Source organism: Hypanus sabinus, chromosome 30, assembly GCF_030144855.1.
Source record: "Hypanus sabinus isolate sHypSab1 chromosome 30, sHypSab1.hap1, whole genome shotgun sequence".
NCBI classification, from domain to species: Eukaryota; Metazoa; Chordata; class Chondrichthyes; order Myliobatiformes; family Dasyatidae; genus Hypanus; species Hypanus sabinus.
This window is the reverse complement of record NC_082735.1, coordinates 31,372,818-31,396,433: the sequence shown is the minus strand read 5'-3', so window position 1 is coordinate 31,396,433 and position 23,616 is coordinate 31,372,818. Positions and strand designations below refer to the sequence as shown.

At 38.8% G+C, this 23,616-nt stretch overlaps 2 protein-coding genes across 9 annotated transcripts; one reads left to right on the top strand and one right to left on the bottom strand.

The window, feature by feature from the left end:
* Positions 1 to 10,829, bottom strand: mgst3b (microsomal glutathione S-transferase 3b). Its single transcript, XM_059954549.1, has 4 exons — positions 10,656 to 10,829; positions 5,769 to 5,891; positions 4,582 to 4,654; positions 1 to 789 (listed from the first exon to the last, which is right to left on the bottom strand). Exons 1-4 carry the CDS (start codon positions 10,809 to 10,811, stop codon positions 692 to 694), a joined length of 450 nt encoding a protein of 149 aa, XP_059810532.1. The 5' UTR covers positions 10,812 to 10,829; the 3' UTR covers positions 1 to 691.
* A 3,003-nt stretch (positions 10,830 to 13,832) lies between these two features.
* On the top strand, positions 13,833 to 22,645 carry rsrp1 (arginine/serine-rich protein 1). Of its 8 annotated transcripts, XM_059954546.1 has the most exons (8): positions 13,833 to 13,936; positions 15,556 to 15,608; positions 16,167 to 16,985; positions 18,092 to 18,255; positions 18,828 to 18,865; positions 20,225 to 20,273; positions 21,116 to 21,771; positions 22,164 to 22,645. In XM_059954546.1, the coding sequence occupies exons 1-5, from the start codon at positions 13,863 to 13,865 to the stop codon at positions 18,834 to 18,836; spliced, it is 1,119 nt and encodes a 372-aa protein (XP_059810529.1). In that variant the 5' UTR covers positions 13,833 to 13,862; the 3' UTR covers positions 18,837 to 18,865; positions 20,225 to 20,273; positions 21,116 to 21,771; positions 22,164 to 22,645. The 8 variants fall into 8 exon arrangements, with proteins under 8 accessions (XP_059810529.1, XP_059810530.1, XP_059810526.1 ...); XM_059954547.1 differs by lacking the exon at positions 20,225 to 20,273; XM_059954543.1 differs by having other exon boundaries at positions 18,092 to 18,865.
* The last annotated feature ends 971 nt before the right edge of the window (positions 22,646 to 23,616 follow it).

Genomic DNA, 23,616 nt, shown 5'->3' with positions numbered 1-23,616 from the left:
TGAAGTTTAAAATGGATAACGTTTAATGGTGTTGAAAATCTGTCAAAACACGTAATATACAAGTCAGTGAACATATGAAAAGTGTATACTTATTTCAGTTGGCATTGTCAGGACATTCATTGATGAATCACAGCCTTGCCTTTGCCTAGCTTTCTCTTTCAATGGTCTATGTGCCTATCAGCTGAATTATAACTTCACCTTCTTTCACGAGTTCTGTACATCTATATTTTCTACTTGCAATCTTTCGTCAGATTTAAATTCAACCCATAATATAAACTGAGGCTCTTGGATTGAAATTTCTGAAATAACTTTAGTGACCATCTTAAAAGATGAGAAATATTAAGCTCAGTTCAATATTGCTTCAACAAGAATCACAGAATTTAGCTAAAAAGTAAAAGAATTCATATTTGGGCAGAAGGTGCAACAGTTATTTGCCTAAAGATTATTTTAAAAATGAAATCTGGAAGTTAGTCTTGTTTCCCAGTGCACAATTTGATTAAATACAACAGCAGTGCTTAACATAGCTGGAAGAAAACTCTACCACATGTTGGCAATATTTAAACCGATTGATAAACAAGGAGCAGGAAGAAGTTTGGAGCTGGTGTCCATTTCAAAATGGCTGGATAGGTAGAATGCCTGACAACTGTTCTTTTATATCTTTCTCAACCCATTATTGTGCTAGTTTTATCACTTATGAAACAAGGGTTTTAAAAGCAATGAATATGGACAGAAAGATGACTCCCAGAAGGCCAATGTATCCATAGGACCCAGTCATTCTTCTCTCTGGCACTGTGAAGAAAAAGCAGACACTGGATGAACCATCATCTGTATTCTTAAAAGAGTTTAATTATTTTTTAAAATATGAATTGCAAGATTTAGATGGTGTATGCTGGATAGTTGGTGGTGTATGAAAATAGGAGCTTTATGGCTTGTGGACCAGTGTACTCTGTAGATCACCCTTTGGAAGCTACATACTGACCAAAGAGTGAGTAAAGAATCAGAGGCTATAGAATGGTTGGTGAATGTTTGGCAAAACTAGAATCACAATTACAAATACAGTAGATTCTGGTTCATTGGGCCATCGGTTAATAGGGGCAGCCACTTATTTGGGCCAACAAGCTTCAGTCATATGCTCTGGTGTGGCCACTAGACTCTACGCCATGCTTAGAGTGAACAGTACTTAAATACCGTCAGTTGTGAGTGTAGGTGTTTAAAAAGCACTGATAGTTGGCGAGAAATAGTAAGAAAATAAAGAACTATTTTGGTCACTGGTTTTAAGCATTCGTGCTTGGAGATGTCAGAAGTGTCCAGGAGTGAAAATTAAACTATTACAAGAGGTGACAACCAATACACAAGTGGGGGACCCCATCAACATGTGGAGATCGGAGCATGAAGATAAGGAATGCCTGGCCATTGTAGACTCCTCTCCCAGGTAATACCTTTTCTCTTCATTAACTGTTCATGAAGGGCCAGGGAATACTTTGTGAACCCATGAACATTCTAGTTGAGACAATAAAGGTTACTTGTCCGTATATAGAATTTCTCTGTGCTTCACTGATCATTATTACTGAAGGGGTAGATCCTTATAATAAACAATTTCACTACTTCAACAAGCACAAGGAATTCGACAAAAATCCTTAAATTTATCTGAAGGTTTTAAAAGGTATCAACGATCTTGAATGTTACAATGAAAATAAAGATCAAAAATCAAAATAAAAATGAAAGGATTATATGAAGGCAGTCTGTTATCTACATGAGGTGACTATGATTTTGTCTACACTGGATGAATTCCTCCATTGATAATTATTAGGAACTAATACAGATTTATAGCACTGTAGTAGCATTATTAGTGTCCGAATTTGTTCTGTTTTTTTTTAGTTAAATACATAATCTGTTACCCAGTTAAATGGTTTTTAAAAAAATATTTCCATGAAAGTTGATCTAATTGGGGCAGCTGTTTTAATGGGCCAAAGTAAACTGTTCTTGATCTGTCCCAATTGATTGGAATCCACTGTATTAAGCATGCACACTAGGAAAGGAAAATAAATAATAACTGGACAGATTAAAAATAACCCAAAAGTATTTGTAGATACCAAAAAGACCAATAAATGGACATTTTAGTATTGAGAAAAAACTTAATACTTTCAAAGTGATATCAGTTTACCAGTGCCAATGTTACAGAGGTGGGAATGGGCAAATGTTATACAGGAAGTTGGAGGGAAACCAAAATAAGAGCTCATGAAATTGGGAGTAACCATCTGGCTGAAACAAGGAAGAAATAAGCAGGGATAAGAGCCAATGGATAATTTGTACGTGCTCAGTTTGGATCAGTGTGACCAGTGATAATCTCTGGAGATAGATGATGAATTTCACCTTTTCATTACACTTACTTACATTCATTTGTTCATTATGTGCGAAATCATGGTCTTCCCATGACCATGAGTGTTCTTGGCAAATTTTTCTACAGAAGTGGTTTGCCGTTGTTTTCTTCTGGGCAGTGTCTTTACAAGACAGGTGACCCCAAGCATTATCAATACTCTTCAGAGAATGTCTGCCTGGCATCAGTGATCGCATAACCAGGACTAGTGATGTGAACCAGCTGCTCATATTGACTGTCCACCACATGATGCCATGGCTTCACGTGTCTCTGATCAGGAGGGGGGTACTAAGCAGGTGCTACACCTTCCCCAAGGGTGACCTGCTGGCCAGTGGAGAGAAGGAGAGCCTCATACTTTGGTAGAGACACATCTGCTCTCTGCTGCTTAATCTTATAAACCTCTATCAGATCTCTCCTCAGCTGCCACTGTTCTGGAGAAGAATACCCAAGTTCATCCAATCTCTTGTTATATTACATGCCCCCTCCTGGCTGCATACTGAATCTCCTCCTTTACTCCCTGTATACCCATGACTGTGTTGCCACCCACAGCTCCAATCTGTTAATTAAGTTTGCTGTCAACACTACATTGATTGGCCTTACCTCAAACAATAACAAGGTGGCCTACAGGGAAGAAGTCATCTCTCTGACACACTGGTGTTGAGAAAACAGCCTCTCCCTCAGTATCGCTAAAACAAAGGAGCTGGTTGTGGATTATAGGAGGAATGGAGATGGGCTAACCCCTATTGACATCGATGGACCTGGGGTTGAGAGGGTTCCTCGGCATCCACATCACCGAGAATCTCACGTCTGTACACACCAGCTGTGTGGTGAAAAAGGCACAACAGCGCCTCTTTCCCTCAGACGGTTGAGTTAGTTTGGTATGGGTCCCAAAATCCTAAGAGCTTTCTATAGGGGCACAATTGAGAGCATCCTGACTGGTATGGGAACTGTACCTCCTTTAATCGCAGGACTCTGCAGAGTGGTGCGGACAGCTCAGTGCATCTGTAATTGTGAACTTCCCATGATTCAGGACATTTACAAGGACAGGTGTGTAAAAAAGGGCTTGCAGGACCAATGGAGACCCAAGCCATCCCAACCACAATCTATTCCAGCTGCTACCATCCAGGAAGCGGAACCACAGCATAAAAGCGAGGACCAACAGACTCCGGGACAGCTTCTTCCATCAGACTGAAACTCATGCTGATTTGAGTGTGCTCGCACTGACTGTTCTATTTATTATAAATTACTAGATTGCACAGTTAGATGGAGATGTAACGTGAAGATTTTTACTCATGTACGTGAAAGATGTAAGAAATAGTCAATTCAAATTGAAATAAATAATCCTGGCCGCATCCTGGTGAACCTCTTCTGCACCCTCTCCAAAGCTTCAACATCCTTCCTATATTGAGGTGACCAGAACTCCATGCAACACACCAGGTATGGCCTAATTAGTTTTATAAAGTTGTAAAATAACCTCCTAACTTTTGAACTCAATGCCTCGACTAATAAAGCGCACCATATACCTTCTTACCCACCCTATCAACCTGTGTACCCACTTTCAGGGAGCTATGAACTTGGACCCCCAGATTCCTCTGCTCATCAACACTGTTAAGAGTCTTACCATATTAAATGTGTTTTTCTTGTGTTAACTTTTCTGAAACTAAGAACCATATTTGTTAAGTTTTTACCTCCGTTTTGACCGACACCAAACGATGTCACTTTCTTTATAATTTTGGATATAAAAACACTTCTTGCTGCTTCATTTCCTCTTTACACTGACTCTAGATGACAGTGTTCACTGGTTGGTAAAGCCTACCTTTGCGTCGGTAAGTAAATTCCAACTTTCTTGCAGAACTTTGGCTCTTATTGCTGCATTGCTCATCCTTTCTAAGAGATGCTATGTTGAGATATAGTTAAAATGATCCATTGGTTTTGATAGGTATTAACAATCTTGGTTATTTTCTAGATTCCTCCCTCAAATGATATTGCTAAAAGATTTCTTTGCTGAATGTGGATGCACCTGCTGAATTAACATTGTACTTGAACATTGTACTTTGCTAAGTTTGAGTCCTATGACGCAAAAATTGCATCTTTTTTTCCTGCTGGCATTATGGTATTGTATTTTAACATTATTAAATGAATTCATTAATCTATTGAATATTTAACAGTGATATTTGTACAGAGACAATTTACATAATACCTACCCCCTGTGTAATATCCCCATGCATAAGTAAATCGACTGGTTACCCAAATGACACCAAGCACAGAAGCAGTGATCTGTGAAATATTAAATATGAAATTATCCCTATGTTCAATGTGAGAAACATTAAGAAAGACTTAATATATTCAATAAATATTGTTTACTTACTAACATTTTACAGCTTTTGTTCTTGTACTGAAAGTTGCTACTCAGAATTTTACAAAAATCATATTTTAAAGACTAATGTTACTTATTCAGATGTAAGTATACAACACTTAAGAGTAAAATTTCTTGTAAATCTATATTTTTTCATAGATATCAGTCACAATAGGGATTTCACGAGGACTCGACAAACGGGTGCAACACTTAAAGAAATATTTGGACATCTGTTGTTGTTACACAATGCTTGTGTTTTTTTCTTGCCTGCTGAGTAATACTCATTGACAAGTACTACAGAATACTGTCTTTTGTTTCCCTCATTTTACAATCTTTAGGATTGTAAATTATGTGAAAAGATATTTAACTCGACTCTCAGACACTTCCCCATTCTCCTAGGATTCTGCATGGTAAAGTTTTAATGAGTATACATGTTCAAAATATCACTTCCATTTTTGGGAGAAAGGCTATGTTAGTTACACCCTGATTTAAACCTTGTGGACCTTTAGATGCTTCAAGAGAACCACAGCCTTGTTTGTGTTGTGGTTTGGAGTCCTGCGTGCCTTAATGACCCTGAGAGATAAGTTGGCTGGTTATGGTTTGGCACTTGGCAAGGTCACCCATGCCCATGCCAAACAGGTCAAAAGGTAGAGACCGGACTAAGGGTGGTCCACTGGTCCCCCAGGTTTGGGGGAAATCAGCTCAAGGACAACAACCCTGACTGGCCAACCAAAATTGTTATGGAAACAGCAATGAAGATTCCTTCTAAATCTGAGAATGATGGTATTCCTGAGACTCCACCCTTGGCTTGCATGACTGACAACCAAGAGGAAGATAATGACATGAAGACCACCACCAGAGATGTAGGACCTTCATTGCTGCTCTAAACACTAGTGGCATTATGGGCTGGAAGTAAGGAAAAGCTTTAGATAAAAGCTGAAGAAATTATACTGTAATACCTATCACCTACCTGGAAACAGCAATGAGATTATATATGGCAGAATATCCCCATTAACCACACTGCCATTTTCTTACCGGATAGACAACTCCAGCTATCAGTTGGAAGATCAGCCATTGAGGATATATCTCCAATGTGTTTTGATGTGCATGTTGGATGCAGTTGAATATGGGTTCTTTATCACTGTACATGTTTGGATACTGGAAGGAAATTGGAAGATACTGTCACAAAACCAATAATAAACACAGTCCCAAAACCTCTGCGAATGCCTCAGCTTCAAAAATCCATCTTCAATGTTCACCGATGGAAAATTAATCCACACAAGTTCCATTTCAAATAACATAGCATTTGTTCATTCACTCTGAGCCTTGTTGTATGACGTGGGCGATCATTGTCTTTCAACGAGACCATGATTGTCCTTGGCCAGCTTTTTCTTCAGAAGTGGTTTGCTATCGCCTTCTTATGGGTAGTTTCTTTACAAGACGGGCCATTACCAAATCTCTTCCGAGACTGTCTGTCTAGCATCAGTGGTTGCATAACCAGGACTTGTGCTATGCATTCATATGATCATCCACCACCTGTTCCCATGGCTCCACGTGACCCTGTTTGGGGAGGGGGGCTAAGCAGGTGCTACCCAAGGGTGACCTGCAGGTTACTGGAGGGAGGCAGCACCATGCATCTCCACCCAGCCACCCACAAATAATATATTATTCTTCAATAAATGTTTCTAAATACATTGCCAAATAATATACAGATGTGAATTTTGTTGAGGGGTTTGGTAATGACAACAGTGAAGATATGAATTTAAAGGATTAAGCAGATTAATTAAATCAAATGAATCAATCAGTAGATCAAAACATGTGCTCTGTTGGATGAAACAAAGTACTTGCCTGAAAGGGAAGAGCGACAGCTCACTAGAATGATTGTGGGATGGCAGGTTTGACAGGAGAGATTGAGTAATATGGTATTGTATTTTATATGAATGAGAAATACCTTGTAATTTATACAATTACTACAAGATTTAACAGGTGAGATTGAAGAGTTTTTTTCTGACTAAGCAGAACCAAGAGGCACGATTTCTGGAAAAGTTATGTGACCCCTGATGCAAGGCAGACAATCTCTGAAAATTATTGATAATGGCTGGGATGGGGGGGGGGGGGGGGGGTAAACATCTTGTAAAGACACTGCCTAGAAGAAGGCAATAGCAAACCACTTTTGTAGAAAACAAAATTTGCCAATAACATTCATGGTAACCATGATCGCCCACATCATGTGACACAGCACGTGCTGATGATAGGGATTATAAAGACCTAATATGACAACATAATCATTGCTTTGCTGCCGCTTATGTGCTGGGGGGGACTTTAGGATCTCATGTCTAACTTTCGTTCATTCTTTGGGGCACTTCTCTGTTTTTGTGGAACAGCATTTCAGGATGTATATTGTATACATTTCTCTGATATTAAATTCAACCTTTGAACCTTTGATAACACTCCCTAAAAGTGAACAAAAATAATTAAAAATATTCAAGCAACTATAAGTAGCATTTGTTGAAATGGCAGAAGTGAAAAGATGATAGCAAAATTGGTGAAGTAGGTAAAGAAACTGGAGAATGGTTTGCAAATATTGGATTGTCTAAAATAAAAATGAGTTACCCATTAACAGAACATAGGATGCAGCTGTTGGAATTGGTTGTTTTTTGTGCTTTTAACAAGATTTTTAGCAAGACTAAAATTGTCGGTTTTACCAACACAATCTGTATTTTTTAACAAGTATATTTTCACAATTATGTAGTGTTTGGCTCCGTCTACTGGTGGAAAGGGGGTAAAGCAGTTTCATAAGTTCGCTCATTTTTCATTGGCTAAGTGTTAGCATATGACACATGCTGTGACTGTATCTTTTAACTGGTTCTTCCTTATTTCAGGAATTTGTATTAACTTAAGTACAAAACCGTCAGGCTCTGCAAGTATCACCATCTTGTTCTTTGTCTTTTCCTGAGGATCTTTGGTTTCATATATATTCTGCGTCTGTTCCTTTGTTTAAACTTTAAAATTAACAATCATGAAGCAATAAGTTTTTACACATTCTTGGATGTCTAAATGAACCTGGGGATCGAAAAAAACCACCAGATCCCAGGCAGCTAATATTGGTAAAAATGTTCAAAATTGAAGGTAGTGTGGAACGAGCTTCCAGTAGAAGTGGTAGAGGCAGGTTTGGTATTGTCATTTAAAGTAAAATTGGATAGTATATAGACAGGAAAGGAATGGAGGGTTATGGGCTGAGTGCAGGCCAGTGGGACTAGGTGAGAGTAAGCGTTTGGCGCGGACTAGAAGGGCCGAGATGGCCTGTTTCCGTGCTGTAATTGTTATATGGTTATATGGTTACGTAGAAAATAGAAACAAACAGATAAATTGAAATAATCAGAAAATCTGCAAATATTACTGTAATTAGACCACAAAATAACAGTCACGATCCTGGAGTCAAGCAAAAGCAATTTAGGTGCACAGAATGCCTCTATCCAAAATGGATAGTCTTTTGTGATTTTTAAACATATGAGGAGGGAATAATTAGGACTTTGTGAGTAATAAATAATTAATAGCAAATGTATGACCATATCCTGATTACTTCTCCCTGATAATTTTAGCTAAAGAATTTTAAATACCACTTGTGTTCAAAACTTGAGAAAATCAGCAATTTGTAGCCCACAGTAGCTTGAAAAGGTGTTCAGCCCCCACAACTACTTTCACATTTTACTGTCTCATTTTCTAAATTTAAAACATATTTAAGTATAACTTTTTGAGCTAATCTACAAAACATTGTGCATCATATCAAATCAAAAGAAAAATCCCCAAAACCTATCAATGACATACTAAAAATCCAAAAATCAAAATGGTGAAGCATACATCCCCTTTGTAATTACTCCACTGACTTTGCTCAGGTGCAATATACTGCACACAACTTTATCAACTCACCCAATCTGTTGATACAGAGATTTGGAGGATCGCCTGAATAAATACCCCTCTTTCTGTAAGGTCCAATAGCACAGTAGATATTCAACAGACAAAACCAAAATGAAGAGAAAAGAGAAAGGCAAGTCAGAGAAATAACAGAGAAGCACTAATCTGGAGATGGGCACAAGACCATTGCAAAGGCACTGAACTCAGCGCCTTGGAGCTCAGTGCAATTCATTGTGGAAAAATGTGAAACCACAGCCACACTGCCTAGGTCAGGCTGCACCTCTAAACTTAGTTGCTGGAGAAGAATAGACTTGTAAGAGAGGCTACTGTGATGCCAACAGTCACTCTGAGTGAGATGCAGAAGACAATGGCTGCAACTGGAGATGACTCCATTTCATGGCTCCACAATCTAGAAACATAGAAAACCTACAGCACAATACAGGCCCTTCAGTCCACAAAGCTGTGCCAAACATGTTCTTACATTAGAAATTACCTTGGGATATCCATAGCCCTTTATTTTTCTGAGCTCCATGTACCTGTCCAGGATTCTCTTAAGAGACCCTATCGTATCTGCCTCCACCACCGTCGCTGGCAGCCCATTCCACGCACTCACCACTCTCTGCGTAAAAACAAAAACTTACCCCTGACATCTCCTCTGTACCTACTTCCAAGCACCTTAAAACTGTGCCCTCTCGTGCTAGCCATTTCAGCCCTGGGGAAAAGCCTCTGACTATCCACATGATCAATGCCTCTCATCATCTTATACACCTCTATTAGGTCACCTCTCATCTCTAAGGCCTTGCACAAAAAGGGAATTTGTGGAAGAGTGGCAAGGAAGAAGTCCTGGCTTTAAAAAATATATATGCTTGTCCATAAAGGCTTTCAAAGCATCACTTAGAAGATACTATAAAGATGTGGAAGATCTTCAGGTTGCACGAGACTAAAGTGGAACTTTTTGACCTCAACACTAAGCTGTATGTGTGGTGTAAATCCAATACTGTGCATCAGCCAAGTAACACCATCCCTACTGTAAAGTATGGTCGAGGTAGCATCATGCTATGGGGATGCTTTTCAGCAGCAGGGAGTGGAGATCCGGTCAGGATTGATGGAAGATGAACACTGCTAAATACAGAGAGATCCTGGGTAATAAAAAATTATAGCCTCTGTCAGAAAGCTTTAACTGGGATTGGAGTTAGTCTTTCAGCAGGCCAGAACAACCATATTGTGGCTTCAAGTGGAAGAAAGTGGAATGGAAGGACATTGATGTCCTTGAGTGACCCAGTCAGTCTTGACCGTAACCTGATCAAACATCTCTGGCAGGACCTCAAGACTGCTGTCCACCAACACCCCCCAACAAGCCTGGCACAGTTTGAGCAATTTTGCGAGGAATAATGGACAAATCTTGTTCCATCACATTGTGCAAAGCTAACAGAGACTTATCCAAAATGACTGCTGTCTGAGATATCCTCGAGAGCTGGTTCAACTAAGTGTTGAGCAATGGGGGATGAATACTTTCTGAACAACAGATATTTCGGTTTTTCAAGTTTTAGATTTTCATGCTTTACAACTTTCTGTATTTTTAATTTGGGGCTCTATTGTGAAGAAAGGAGCATATGATTCACAAATAACACTTCTCAGTTAAATTAATCAAAATCCCTGGTTGTAATACTAATTTATGTGAGCAAAGGATGGGAGGGGGCTAAATACCCTTTCAAGGCACTGTACGTATATTTTGATGAAAATTTATAGTTGTGGAAGTCTCCCCCTTGAGAAAATGGAGCCACGGGCCTTGTCACCAAGAGGAAGCCTTCCTCCAACTTCAGGAACCAAAACCCACGAGAAAATTCAAAGGATCTTCACATTTTAACCAGGTGGATAGGCAACGGATGGACAAGCAACACAACCAGAAGAGTGTTTGCTGAAAACCTTCAGCTGATAAAGAAACAGATCCAAACTCTGACTCTTGGAATGCAGTTAACCCTAGAAAGGGTGTTGATTCCTCCTTACCTTGACGTTGTACTTCTTCCTGGCTAAGCCCACTTTGGCTCCCAGGTAAGCCAGCATGACCCAGCTGTAAATGAACACCAGGATCACGTAGCCGAATTGAGGGGGGACGAGTTGAGCGGGGTGGGCTTTCGCGCTTTGCGGCGGCACGTACTGCATAGGGGCGGCGGGCAGGCTGGGCCCGGAGGCCGGCACTGGGCACTGGCACACGCCGAGGCCGGAGCCGAGGATGGGATCAGCGCGCCCTCCTCCTACCAAAGGCACGACCTCTCCGCGCCCCACCCTCCCCTCCTCCAACTCAAAACCTGTTGGTGCACCCTCTCAGCAAAGATGCGTTCTCCGCGTGAAAATTATTGCTCTACTTTGTAGATAAATCTTTGCACAAAACGATTGTTGCTTCTACAAAATAAAATTGAAATTGCAGAATAACTATTTGGCTCAAGTGGTCTATATTAATAAATTGCAATTCCCCCAAACATTTTTATTACTCTTATATATTTCCTTGTGTTCATTTTACTTTCTCTTGGAAATATTAACTTTATCTAATTACCAATGATTTTGGTAATTAGGGCAAGCCTGACTTTCTATTTTCTGCTGGATTTATTCACATATCTTCACATATTTAAGATAAAATTTGTTTTATTCGTTGAGTGTACATCAAAGCATGTAAGCTACTTTCTTTTGCTCAGGAAAAAAAGATCTTACTCTTTCGGTGAGGGAAAAATGTTGGCTCCTCATCTCTAGGTAAAAAAAATAATGTTGATGAAAATAGAAGCCCCGTGGTTTCTCTTTAGGAAGAGAGATGTGTGTCCCACCCCCCGGCAATTTCCCTACTATGGTTAACAATTGTTACTCCGTTCTCCTGAAAATTCTTTCTTTCCATCCACGTTGACAGCTGCTTTCTATCGGTAGATATATTGTCGGCTCTCTATTTTATTTGATATTGCTTTTTTTCTTTCTTTCTAATTGGTTAAAATCTTTAAATTGGAGAAATTTATGGGTTCTCTCTTGTAATTTTACTTTCATTTAAATGTCGAGAATTGTTTACTGCATTCCTCTGGTTATAAATTATTTTCGAACAATAGTTCAAATTGTCAATGCTGCTGAAATTGCAGAGTAATTAACTATTTGGCTCAAGTGGTCTATACTAATATAATTGCGATTCCTCCAAACTTTTTTATTACCCTTATCAGCATAATCTATATTTTTCTTTGTGTTTATTTCACTTTCTCTTGGGAATATTAATAATCATTGAATAACTAATTCAATGATTTTGGCATTTAGGGCAAGTCTGTCTTTTTACTTGCTGCTGGATTTATTCACATATTTAAGATAAAATTTGTTTTATTCGTCGAGTGTCTATCAAAGTCATACAGTGAAATACGTCGTTACTATCATAGACCGCCGCAATCTGGGGGTTGTTTTGGGAGCAGCCCGCGAGTGTCGCCCTTGTTCTGGCGCCAGCGTAGTTCACCCACAACTTACTAATAACCCAAACCACACGTTTCGCATATGGGAGGAAACCAAATCGTTGGAAAGTCACCGGGTGAACGTTCAAACACATTACGGACAGTGGCGGGAATTGAACCCCGATCGATCCCTAGTTTTAGGCGACCCTACAAGTGGAATAACCACCGCCCCGTCCCCCACCCAGGCAACTTTTTTTTGCCAGAGAATGGAACCTTCATCTTAATCTTTCCAGGTGATATTTAAAGAAAAACAGTCGGTGTTTCTGCATTTGGACCAGCACAAGGGCTAGAGGTAATGATGCGGCAATGAGGTAAACTGAGATTAAATATGTCCTTAGTTGAAGATATTGCAGTCTTCCATCCAAATGTTAGTTTTTTTCTCTGCTTCTTCCAAATGCTATTCAACATGGAAAAAAGCTTTTTCTTCATCTAAAAGATGTTTAGTATGAGTATAGTTATTCTTATGCTAGTTTTGGTTAAAAATAAATTGTATATGTGCTTTAAAAATTGGCGAATAGTTCTGAATTGTAGCTATTACTCTGGGCGCGGTAAAAGACCAGCAACTTGTATTCTGCATTGTGTGGTGAGTTTATCTAATTAATCACTGCCCAATTTGCTTTTTGTGTGTGTGTTACTCTGATAGAGTGGGACATGGACCCACGTCCCACGTTTGCACCGTTTATGTTGGGCGGTAAGTGGTAAGGGGTTCTTTGCTGATGTTTGATCTAATCCTAGGAGGTTTTGACCAGACGCCTACACCACCACTTCTGGTCCAATGGAGAAATCTGGCATATCGTTTGTGACATACCAGTGCAACTGCCGGACTGGTCTGTTTTAGGACCAGTTCCAGATCTTCCTAGGGACATTGCGCAGTCAGTTCTGGAGGATCCTCCTGGATCTGAGCAGGTTGTTGAAGCTCAAGTCGGGTGGCCGTAACCATCTTGCTTGTCTGGTGACGTCACTGAGTTTTGCTAAAGAAGGGAACAATATGGAAGCAAGGAGATAATCTTAAATCAAGACTAAAGAAATTTTCCAAATTTAAGGAAAAAAATTAATTCATCGCGTTTTACTGCTGGGAAAACAGTACATATTGACCAAAAGAAATGCCCAAGGCTGCACCTATGGGGGGGGGGGGGGACACGACAAATGTAATTAACAGGCAAAAAATGCAGGAGGAACTCCTCAAATCAGGCAGCATCTGTGGAGGGGAATAAAACAGAGGACGTTTCTGGTCGAGACCCTTCACCAGGACTGGAAAAGGAGGAGATGGGGGGCGGGGGGTTGGCAGAAGCCAGATCGAAAGGATAGGATTACATGCTGGCATGTAAATCTGATTAAGGTTTTGAACTGGAAGGTCTTCATCCAAGATATTAATATTGCCTTATGCTGAAGCGGCCAAGTAGCTTCAGTTGACAATTGCTCCCTAACCGCCTCGTCATCATCTGCTCGTATTTTTTCATTTTCTTTAGTCGGGGTATTTAACGCTTGTTTCTCCTTTGTCGATCACTCTTGATTGACAGCCGTTCTACCCATTCGGGCTTCGAATAGATTGAAGCAGCCGGGACCAAGCGCCGATTAAACGCTTGCCTGCTCTCTGATAGGCTGACTTTTCAGGCATTATCCACAGCGACCAATGGGAATAAGGTCCTGTAGCAAAGAGCCAATGAGAGTGAAATGAAGGCGGGCCCGGTGTCACGATTTTTATAAAAGGCGGCGACTGCACTCAGGGGCAGTTCATAAGATGGTGGCGACGAACGACGGGGGAGCTAGTGCCCTTGTGGATTCTTCGGCGATTAAAGACAATAATCGTAAACGGTAAGGTCTGGAGTGAAATTTTAAAAATGTAGAGGTTTCGATTTAAATTACTTACTAATTTTTTTCGGAAGTCTTAATTTAAGAGACGGTTTATGCGCTGTTTTTGAGCGTGACGCAGTATTTTATTGAAAGCGGACGGGGGTTTGTCACGCAGCCAAACTCAGTTTTTTGAGATCTGGAAACAAAAAATACTGGCAAGGACAATAGGGAAGGATTTAATCAATGTTTCTGTGGGTGTAATTTTATCTGAGATGAAAATGTCCTCGTTACTCTCTCACTTCACAACCTGTTGAGCGTTTCTAACAGTCTCTCGTCATAGTTAAATATAAAGTATTTAAAGAAAAATCTTCTGTACCTGCGGTATTTTGTTGTTCAGGTCGCACAGTTAGGTGGTAAATTCGAGGGTCAATGTCTATAGGTCGGGTTCATAAAACACAGATGAGATTGGGGTCAAAGTCACTGCTTTGGCATGCTTGGGGCAGACCCAGGGTATTTGTTACCGAAATGTTTAATTTCGTCAAACAACCACCATAATTGGTAATCTAACAGTACCGAGTTGTTTCTCTTAATTTTTTTTTAAACCCTTGACTACAATTTGCATGACTTCAGGAAGTAGAGGCTGAACCCCTAGGATCTGATGACCTTTGTCATTACGATGATCTTAACAGTTTTATGAATTAATTGGACCACCCCACCCTCCGACCGTGAACTCGCAAGCATTGGAATGTTCTAGATAAGGTCCTAATTCGCCGTTGGATGGCAGTGGTGAGTTAAATTGCTCACGTAGGTCTTCCTTATTGTTGATCCTTGGGCAAGCATTCCCTAATCAAGACAGCAGCTTTATTAGACATCCGCAACTTGGTCACTTTATTGTATTGGCGTATTCCATTTAATAAGGAAAAGCGTTTTCTGAATGGGTCCAATCTAAAAGCGAATGTAGTACTTTTTAAAAAAAAAACTGAGCAGTGATCGAGTCCAGTTAAGTTGATGAGGCCAATAGGTTGGAGGTACTTAAGTAATTCCCCTGGTGTGAAGGGAAAGTAGCACAAGGTATTGCTGTCCAGGATGCAAATCAAATCAGTGAACTGAACTATAGCCTGGATTTTGTGGTACCTGTCAATATACAATGGAGCTTTTAGCTGCAAACATATAGCGTGCAACTGATCAATTAACTATTGTCATGAAAATCTGTAATAAGGTGGAGTACAATGAACTGTATAGCTGCAGTTTCTGGTTAACAATCTATAAATAAAAGTCTTGTAAACTTCTAGGACAAATATCCTACTTAAAAATTAAATTTTTAGTCCAGTCTAATTTGCCTTCAACTTTAATCTCATGCATATGTACCAGTCTGCCACCATCTAAAAGTTTAAAATCAGTAAAGTGTTGTACTGTTAAGAATTCTGTTGTTTGGCTTCTCATCCAATTTAGTAATATTATTGCAAGTCAGACTTCCATTTGAGTAAGGTCTTGACAGCCTTGAGAAAAGGAGGTGGTGGGAAAAATCCATTCCGGGTGTATCTTGAGGTAGTGTTTTGTTCTAAGATAATTGAATCTCACTGTAGTCATGTAAACATAAGTGTCCCATGTTTCAATTTAATTTTTCTATGTGTTAACAGGCCAGGTTCATCTGATTTATCCTGGGAACTGATGAAAAAGAAATCCAACTTTGGTAAGTTTGGTATTGATACCTTCAATGCAAAGAAGGTTAAGGATTCAATTTAAAATTCAGTCACATCCATTTGATAGAATAAAAGGAAATCTATACTTGGAAATTGTCTTGACAGAAGGGGTTTAATTGAAATTACTTGGCTGAGAGAACCAGAAGAAAAATGAAGATAATTTTGTATGTTCAATTGATCATAGCATTGCTTGAAAAGAAAATCTTATATATATCAGTTACTTTTAAAGCAGAAAAGGATCATTTTGCAGTGAACTAGGAATTACTTGGAAAAGGAGATCTGTAGGAGAATGGAGCACTTGAACTAATATAAAGATTTTAAGGAGCCAGCATAGCCAAATGAATAAGGGTCTTCCTGTGTGTTAAAGTTCAAAGAAATAAAGTTGTATTTCATTTTTTAGTTAATGAATTTGACTATAAATGCAGTACTAGGAAACAGCAGTTGAGATTTGTACCATTTACTTGAATTAATTCTTCAGTTCGTGACTAACAAAAATCGTTCTGTTTGTATTATGTAAGTTCTGACTTTTCTTTCCCTCCCCTCCCCAGGTAAAATGCATTTGCATGACAATCTGAAACGTGAACGAATGTCTGAAGGGAAGCGGGGAACAGATAGGTGCTGTATGCAGAAGAAGAAGGCTGAGAAAATTGCAATTGGTGTGGATGAATTGTGTCTTGCTTCAGATAAGCCTCAAAAGTGTAAGAGAATGTCACGGTCCAGAACTCCAGGCCATCAGAAATGCAAACTCTCAAAGTCAGGTTCAGTATCATCTTTGGGAAGTTGTTGCTCATCTTCTGCTAGCTCTCGGTCAGATTCTGTTTCATCCTCTGCCAGCTCAGAATCGGGTTCGATGTCATCATCGAGTTGCTCTCGATCGAGTTCGGTGTCGTCGTCCTGTAGCTCTCGTTCCAGTTCAGTCTCCTCTTGTAGCTCTCAGTCAGATTCGATGTCCTCTTCTGGCAGTTCCAGATCAAGTTCGGTGTCCTCATCAGGCAGTTCCTGTTTGGATTCTGTGTCCCCATTAAAAAGGTACAGATCAAGTTCAAAATACACTAATTCGACTTCAAGGTCAAGATGTGTATCACAAGAGAAGAGATGCAAGAGTTCAAGACGAGCCCATTCAAGATCCCGGTCTCGAAGCTGTTCAAGGTCTTGTTACCGAAGATCAAGATATCACATGCCATATCGGTCACCCCTCAGGTACCGATCAAGGTCTAGCTTGAGACACAGGAGATCCCGCTCAGGATCAAGGTCAAGATATTCATCCAGGCGTCCAAGGAACTACCATAGTTTTATGTACAGAACCCATTCTTCACAGAGAAGTCGAAGCAGATCAAGGGGAAGATCTATTTACTTAACACAAAAAGGTAGAATATATTGAAAATATTATAAATCCAAATAATCGTGAATGGATGTGGGAGTAATTATTTGATCTCTTGACTTGTATTCTTTATTCAACTAGATAAATAATTATTTCTGAAGTCTCATGATTCCTATGTCCAAAAATCTATTGCTCTGACTTTAATGAAGTTGGTGATTGACCCTCAGCTTTTTGTAGTGAAGTCCAAAGATTTACGAGAGAAAAATAATTAGTCCCAAATGGCCAAGCAATTACTTTGAGGTTTCTCAATCAGAGCATCTTCCAATATATGCCCTGTCTAAGCTCTCTTATGATTTTTGACTTTTCAATAATGTTTATTCATTCCTGTAAACTAAAAGCCTGGCTGGCTTGACACTCCTGCCATTCCTGAGATCATTTAATACCCTCCAACAAACATGCAAGATGTGGTCTTGTGAAGGACAGATGTAATTGTAGTGAAATATCTTTACACTACTCTATAAATAAGGCAAACATTATCACATTCCTTTTCTGTTTACCTTCTGCAGCTACATGATGTTCAGTGAGTTATTCAAGGCATCCAGGTTGTTTGAACATGAGCATTTCCCAACTTCTCATTCAAAGTCTCTCATTTTTATTTAAATCACTGCAGTGGTTTGCCTGTATTTTCTAAGCTATTTGTCTATGTTGCCTTCTGTTTCAACTTTTGTATAACCCTTCTAAAGTCTCTCTACATTTTCATCACAGTTTTGTCTTTAGCAAGCTTGAAAATAATGCTTTTGATCTCTTCAGACTTCCTTGTAGATAGGGAATAGATGTTGCCCCAGTACTAATCTCTACTGGCCCACTAGTTTATCTTCCCTAAATGTTCTTGCTTCTAGGTGTTGATTAACTCACTGTGTCCTCCAATCCCACGTGCTCTTTTCAGTGATTTTAATGGCACCATGGTTGAAAGCTTTGTGAAAGTGTTGGTCTATCACATCCATGTGTTTTCCTCCCTACAGCTCTTGCCACTCACTTTTAGGTATTGTCCTCAGAGCTCCCAATTGCCTATCAACATTTTGCATTTGGTCTTGTGTTTTTCTAAGTTTGAAGGGTAGCAACCTAAAGTTTATAAATGCTGTGTTCTTTCAGATAAAAATACTCTGCTTGAAATAGCAAAGGCAAATGCTGATAAATTATTTGGAAAAAGCAATATTCAGATGCCACCTAGCCTGAAGCCTACTAGTCCTTTCAGAGATGAGAATTACAATTTTGAGAAGTCCAACATTGATGCAGCTAAAGAGATGATCAGAAGGGTGAGTGATAACATTTCATTATATTGAAGAAATTTCTTTTTGCATGTCTGAATGTAGAAGATTACTTCTGTCCAAATATTTGAACACCAACTCCTGCACTATTAGTCGTGTGATCTTAGCTATTACCCATTTAAGTACATTTTGACTCTCTTATACCAGTGTTCCTGTGTTGGGGTAGAATAAATTTTGAGTTGTACTCCTTTTCTAACTTGGCTTTTAATTGCATTGGTTTGTTACCCAAATTGTTTTGAGTATACTCAGTTTTATTCTCTTAATTTCTAATGAGAACAAATGTAAGATGCTTACAGCTCTAGTCATTCCTAGATTAACATAGTAGAAATGTTTTCTCAGCTAGGCTATGAGGAATTTCCACATGTATAGTTCTTTACAAATTCTGGACATTCCCTAAGTGCTTAATATTTGGTGCTGTCAAGTATATTAATCATAATTGGGAGATTGTATTGTGCAGTAATGATTCAGCCAGCTTGTTTTACTCAACATGTCATTCAAACACTTTCCATATAAAAGCTATAAATTTGGTTTGTATGACTTGATTTATTTCTGTTTTATAGAAGCCTTGAAATGGACTGCACTTCTTGGAAGATATGAGGTGGTATCTTTGTATCTGCATGTGTGCAGTTATTAGGGGCAGCTTGGCCAGTGTAATAATTAAAATGGTTTTAAAAGATGTGATTATAAATGAAACTATGACACTATCTACGCCGTAAACAAATGCATTTTATCATCATGAAAACAGTGGCATTCCATATCTGCATGAGGGATGAAGCATTCTGTTTTGTATTTTTTTTCTTCTGATCAGGGAGCTTGTGACCTCTTATCAAGCCATCTTGTAGAAGTAAGGGGAGAATGGAGAAGCTTAGTGTATTTCTTCCCAGTCAAAAGTCAAGGCAGTGCTATATTTGGTATTTCATTATACTGCATTGTCTCCTAATTAGTTTTGTCATGATGCATTTTAATTCCAGCAGGCCAAATGATAATCTTGATTGGGAATCGAGTGACATGTAAACCATTTACTTATGTCCATTTCATTTAAGAAGTTTGGCAACTGACAGAATTTTGGCTGGAAATAGGCAGCTTCATTGATGTTGCTGTTCAGTGTAAATGTACTGTTCAGTCCAGCTGCAAATTGCATTGCACACGAGCCTCTTTCCATTCACCTACCTTTTGTACATTTTCCTTTTCTCTTGTATTATTTCTTTTGAATGCTATTTAGCTGGGCCACCTGGGTGGTGCTTTGTTCCACCATGATACCACTGAATAATGAATAAAGCAATAATCCTTCATCCAAGATGGAGATGAGTATTCTGCCCTCAAATCTGGCTTGTCCTGTATAAATCTGATACTGTTCTTCCTGAAACAAATCTGTTGGCACTTTTAATTGTGCTGATTTTCATGTCTGTAGTCTGAGATTCTTTATTCTTATATCCATTGTTTTTTATAATATGTAGGTGATACTTCCATTCCCAATTTCCCTACCAAAGTAAATCACAGATTCAATGAATTTAATTTGCCATCTAAGTGTTTAACTTTAAATATTTCATTTTTATTACTTCTAATGTGTATGTTTTGATACTGCTTTAATATTTCCAGAACCAGTATTTTCAATATTGATCATTGTAGAACATTACTTTCCAATGTCTTCATCTGGTAACCTGCTAATTTGCCTTCCATTGTTACTTCCTTACTCCATATCATCTGATCTTTGAGAATCCCAGATCAAAATTCAGTTTACATTATGTGGATGGGAAAGAGGCCATTTGGTTTTTTAAATTACTTTTTATGGACTCTGTAGAGGCTACTTTAAACTTAGCAAATGAAAGAAATGCCAGTATAATGAGGAAAGGTTTTTGCTGTGATTGATTGCAACAGCAGGTAGACATGGTGTTACTTCTGTTTACACTAACACTTTCAACAATTCAATGCAACTGACTCTGCTTTTCAAACTTAGGCAATCCATGTTAACCAAATTGTTCATCCAGATGACCCATCAATAACTAGTTAAGTATAAATTTACATTCTTGGTAAAAACCACTTACATGGACAAGAATCAGCCCTGAACTTGTTGATAGTTTTGAATCATAAGCTGCAATTGTACAAAGATTGGGTTGCTAAGGGAACAGTAGCTACCTTCTCTCTGTAGGGTTGAGCCATAAATAAAATTAATGTTTGCATATTTTAATAGCATTGCACTACCCCTACTTTGGCCTCTGATGCAAGAGACCTATTGTGTTTCAGACACTTGTTCCCTAGCAGAATTTAATGTTCAAATTGGCTTGAATTTAAACAGAGCTCACAGTCCAGCTTTAATTGGAATGTGTTTTGCTACTACTTCAGTTTTGTTCAGAGCAGGGGTCTACCCTCAAAAGATACTGATTTGACTAATATTAGCTATGTAACAGCTGAAGTTCAGGGTATGAGGCAATATTGGATGCAGAATGGAGGGTGCTTTGCTCTGCATGTTAATAGTGCACTTGACCTTGGAGTGATGATCTAATTACTGGGCCAGAAAGCCCACTTACTCATATACAGAAGGTAAACAAAACTACCATGCCATGCTTTATGCAGGATTGTGGAATAACATTTTTAGTTTGCAATCTGTCTGGAACACAGTTAAAGCATTAAGTAGTTTAAATAATGATCACTCAAGTCTACATAACTTGGATCAGTTTTTGTTGATTATCCATGGATTTCCCATTGATAAGTCACTTAGTTCCTTCAAGGGCACTGAGGCATATGAAGCTGAGGTTTGACTAATTTCTGCTGTTGGATTTGGTATTGTCCATGCATAACTTTTATTCTAGGATTTTCTTGTCCTCATAACTTATTCACTGTGTTCCAGGAGGTTTTGAATATCAGATCATTGCCGAAGAAGAGGCCAACGTTTTTTGAAGATAAGTTCCTTGGCTTTATAGCCTAGAATATGTTATCAACATGGCTGCATTCAGTTGTACACTCAAATATAATCATTTGACACATTACAGAAAGTGCTTGAAAGCATTTGTGCTCTTAATGGGAATTACCATGGAACCAAATAAATGTTTATGGTAATTCAGACTGGTGTAAATCTTGTTACAGATTTCAAGTAATTTGTACTCAAACTTGTTTAGAAATTCTAGAACCTCAGCATTACAAATCTCAATCTTTATTTGTTGAATATGCTAAAGTGAGGTTATGTTTTCTGAATTGTTGGCCATTTGGTTTACATTATCAGCTAGAATAGTGCCAAGCTGCAAGAATCAGTATCAGTTTTCCTGCAGATTCTACCACAACAGGTAGAATGATAGTGTATTTTGAAATCTACTGATAGAATAATAGGCTTGTCCAACCAGTGCTACGTGTTTTAATTCTGATTGTTAATCAGTTTTCATTGGATTGGTCTTTGTTTTTCTAATGCAGAAACAAGCAAATGAAGATGAAGAGGATGAACCAGTTCAGAAGTTAGGAAGTGCCCCTTCTAGATCAGAAACAAACCACTGGATAGCCTTCAGTGTTAAAGTAAGTAGGCACTTTAAAATAAAAAGATTATTGATTGAATATTAAGTTAAATTTACTAAAACAGTAGCAACTTCTCATTCATTGTCTGATGCTGGAGGTTATACACTATATGTGATTTCAATTTTGACTGGATTCCTGCCTGTGAAGCATTACTTTTATATATTGAGTGATAGGCTACCTCAGTTATTTTTGAAACCTGTGGTATCTTGCACTTCTATATATCACTACTGTGTAATTGGATCAAATTGATAAATTTGTTGCATTGTGGTTCTGGAGCAATGTTGGCATAGGCTGACAAACTAGTGTATTTAGATGTTTGTGGTTAAAATGTAACTTTCATCTGGACTTTTACGTTGACTCTTGGAATTTACTTGTGTCTCATTGTTCTGCAGAACGCAGTAGCAAAACCACTGAATCAAAAGTCACCAAGTGGCTCTGTTAAAGAGTCTCCTGAGAATAAGCGGAAAAGAAGCCCATATGGACAGTGGATACCGGTACAGAGTGGTGATAGAACAAAGGCACAGTGAAGGTTCAGAATAGTATATAAAATTTAAAGTGCATTTGTAATCAGTTATTTTAAGCCAGCTGGATTGAATTTTGTTATAATACTTGGCATGATTTGTGAAACTTGTATCATAAATGTGAAACTTTGGAGCAAGTTGTAGTTTTGTATAAATGTTATGTATTTATTTGGGTTAACACTTCACTGTAACATGCAGATACTAAGCAATGTTTAGTTTATGATAAATCTTCTGAAATAATACACAGGTAAGAGAAGTAATTTACCAAGATTTCACATGGGGCTCTGTGTGACAAAATACTGTTTTTTGTAAATTTTTTTCCCAGAATTCAATAAAGATAATTTATAAATGAATTTTTCTGACTTGGCTTGCTCAAGTAAGTTATGAGAAATCTACAAGAAGGTCAAAGTGAAATTTATTGGAGTACATGCATGTCACCACATACAACCCAGAGATATTTTCCTGCAGGCATACTTAGCAAATCCATAGTGGTAACTCTAAATGGGATCATTGGATAACAAACTGCCAGTGCAAATATAAATAAATGAGCATGAAATTACATGATAAAGAGACCATAGAGTGAGACAATTAGTTGTGGGAGTGCCAGAAGTAGAATTAATGTAGTTATCTCCTTTTGTTCAAGAGCCTAATGGTTGAGGGGTAGTAACTGTTCTTGAACCAGGTGGTTTGACTCCTGAGGCACTTGTACCTTCTACCTCATGGCAGCAGCAAGAAAAGAGCATGGCCTGGGTAATCTTTTGATGGATGCTGCTTTTCTATGGCGATGTTTCATGTAGATACACTCGATGGTTGGGAGGATTTTACTTGTGATGGACTGGGCACCTTGAATCTGCCACCTTGTGTACTTGCTGCTCAAGGGTATTGGCGTTCCCATACCAGGCTGTAATGTAGCCAGTCAGCACATTGTCCACCACACATCTCTAGAAGTTTGCCAAGGTTTTTACTGGAGGAGCTCAGTGAGTTGGGCAGCATCTGTGGAGGGGAATGAACAGTTCAGTGCTAAGACCCTTCAACAGATGGAAAGGAAGGGAGCAAAAGCCAGAATGAGATGAGTGGGAGAGAGTATATTGGAAGATGATGGGTGGGGGAGGTTAGATGAACTCGGAAGCTAGGAGGTGGTGAGTAGAATAGGTAAAGTGCTGAAGATAGAATCAGATAAGAGTGGGTCAGGAAAGGGAGGGCACCAGAGGGAGATGATGGACTGGTGAAAATTAGAGGGGAAAGCAACTTATTCTCACACCAACCACACAGCGTACACTGGTCACACTCTTCAAGATCATTAATTTGCACTAATCCACTGAGA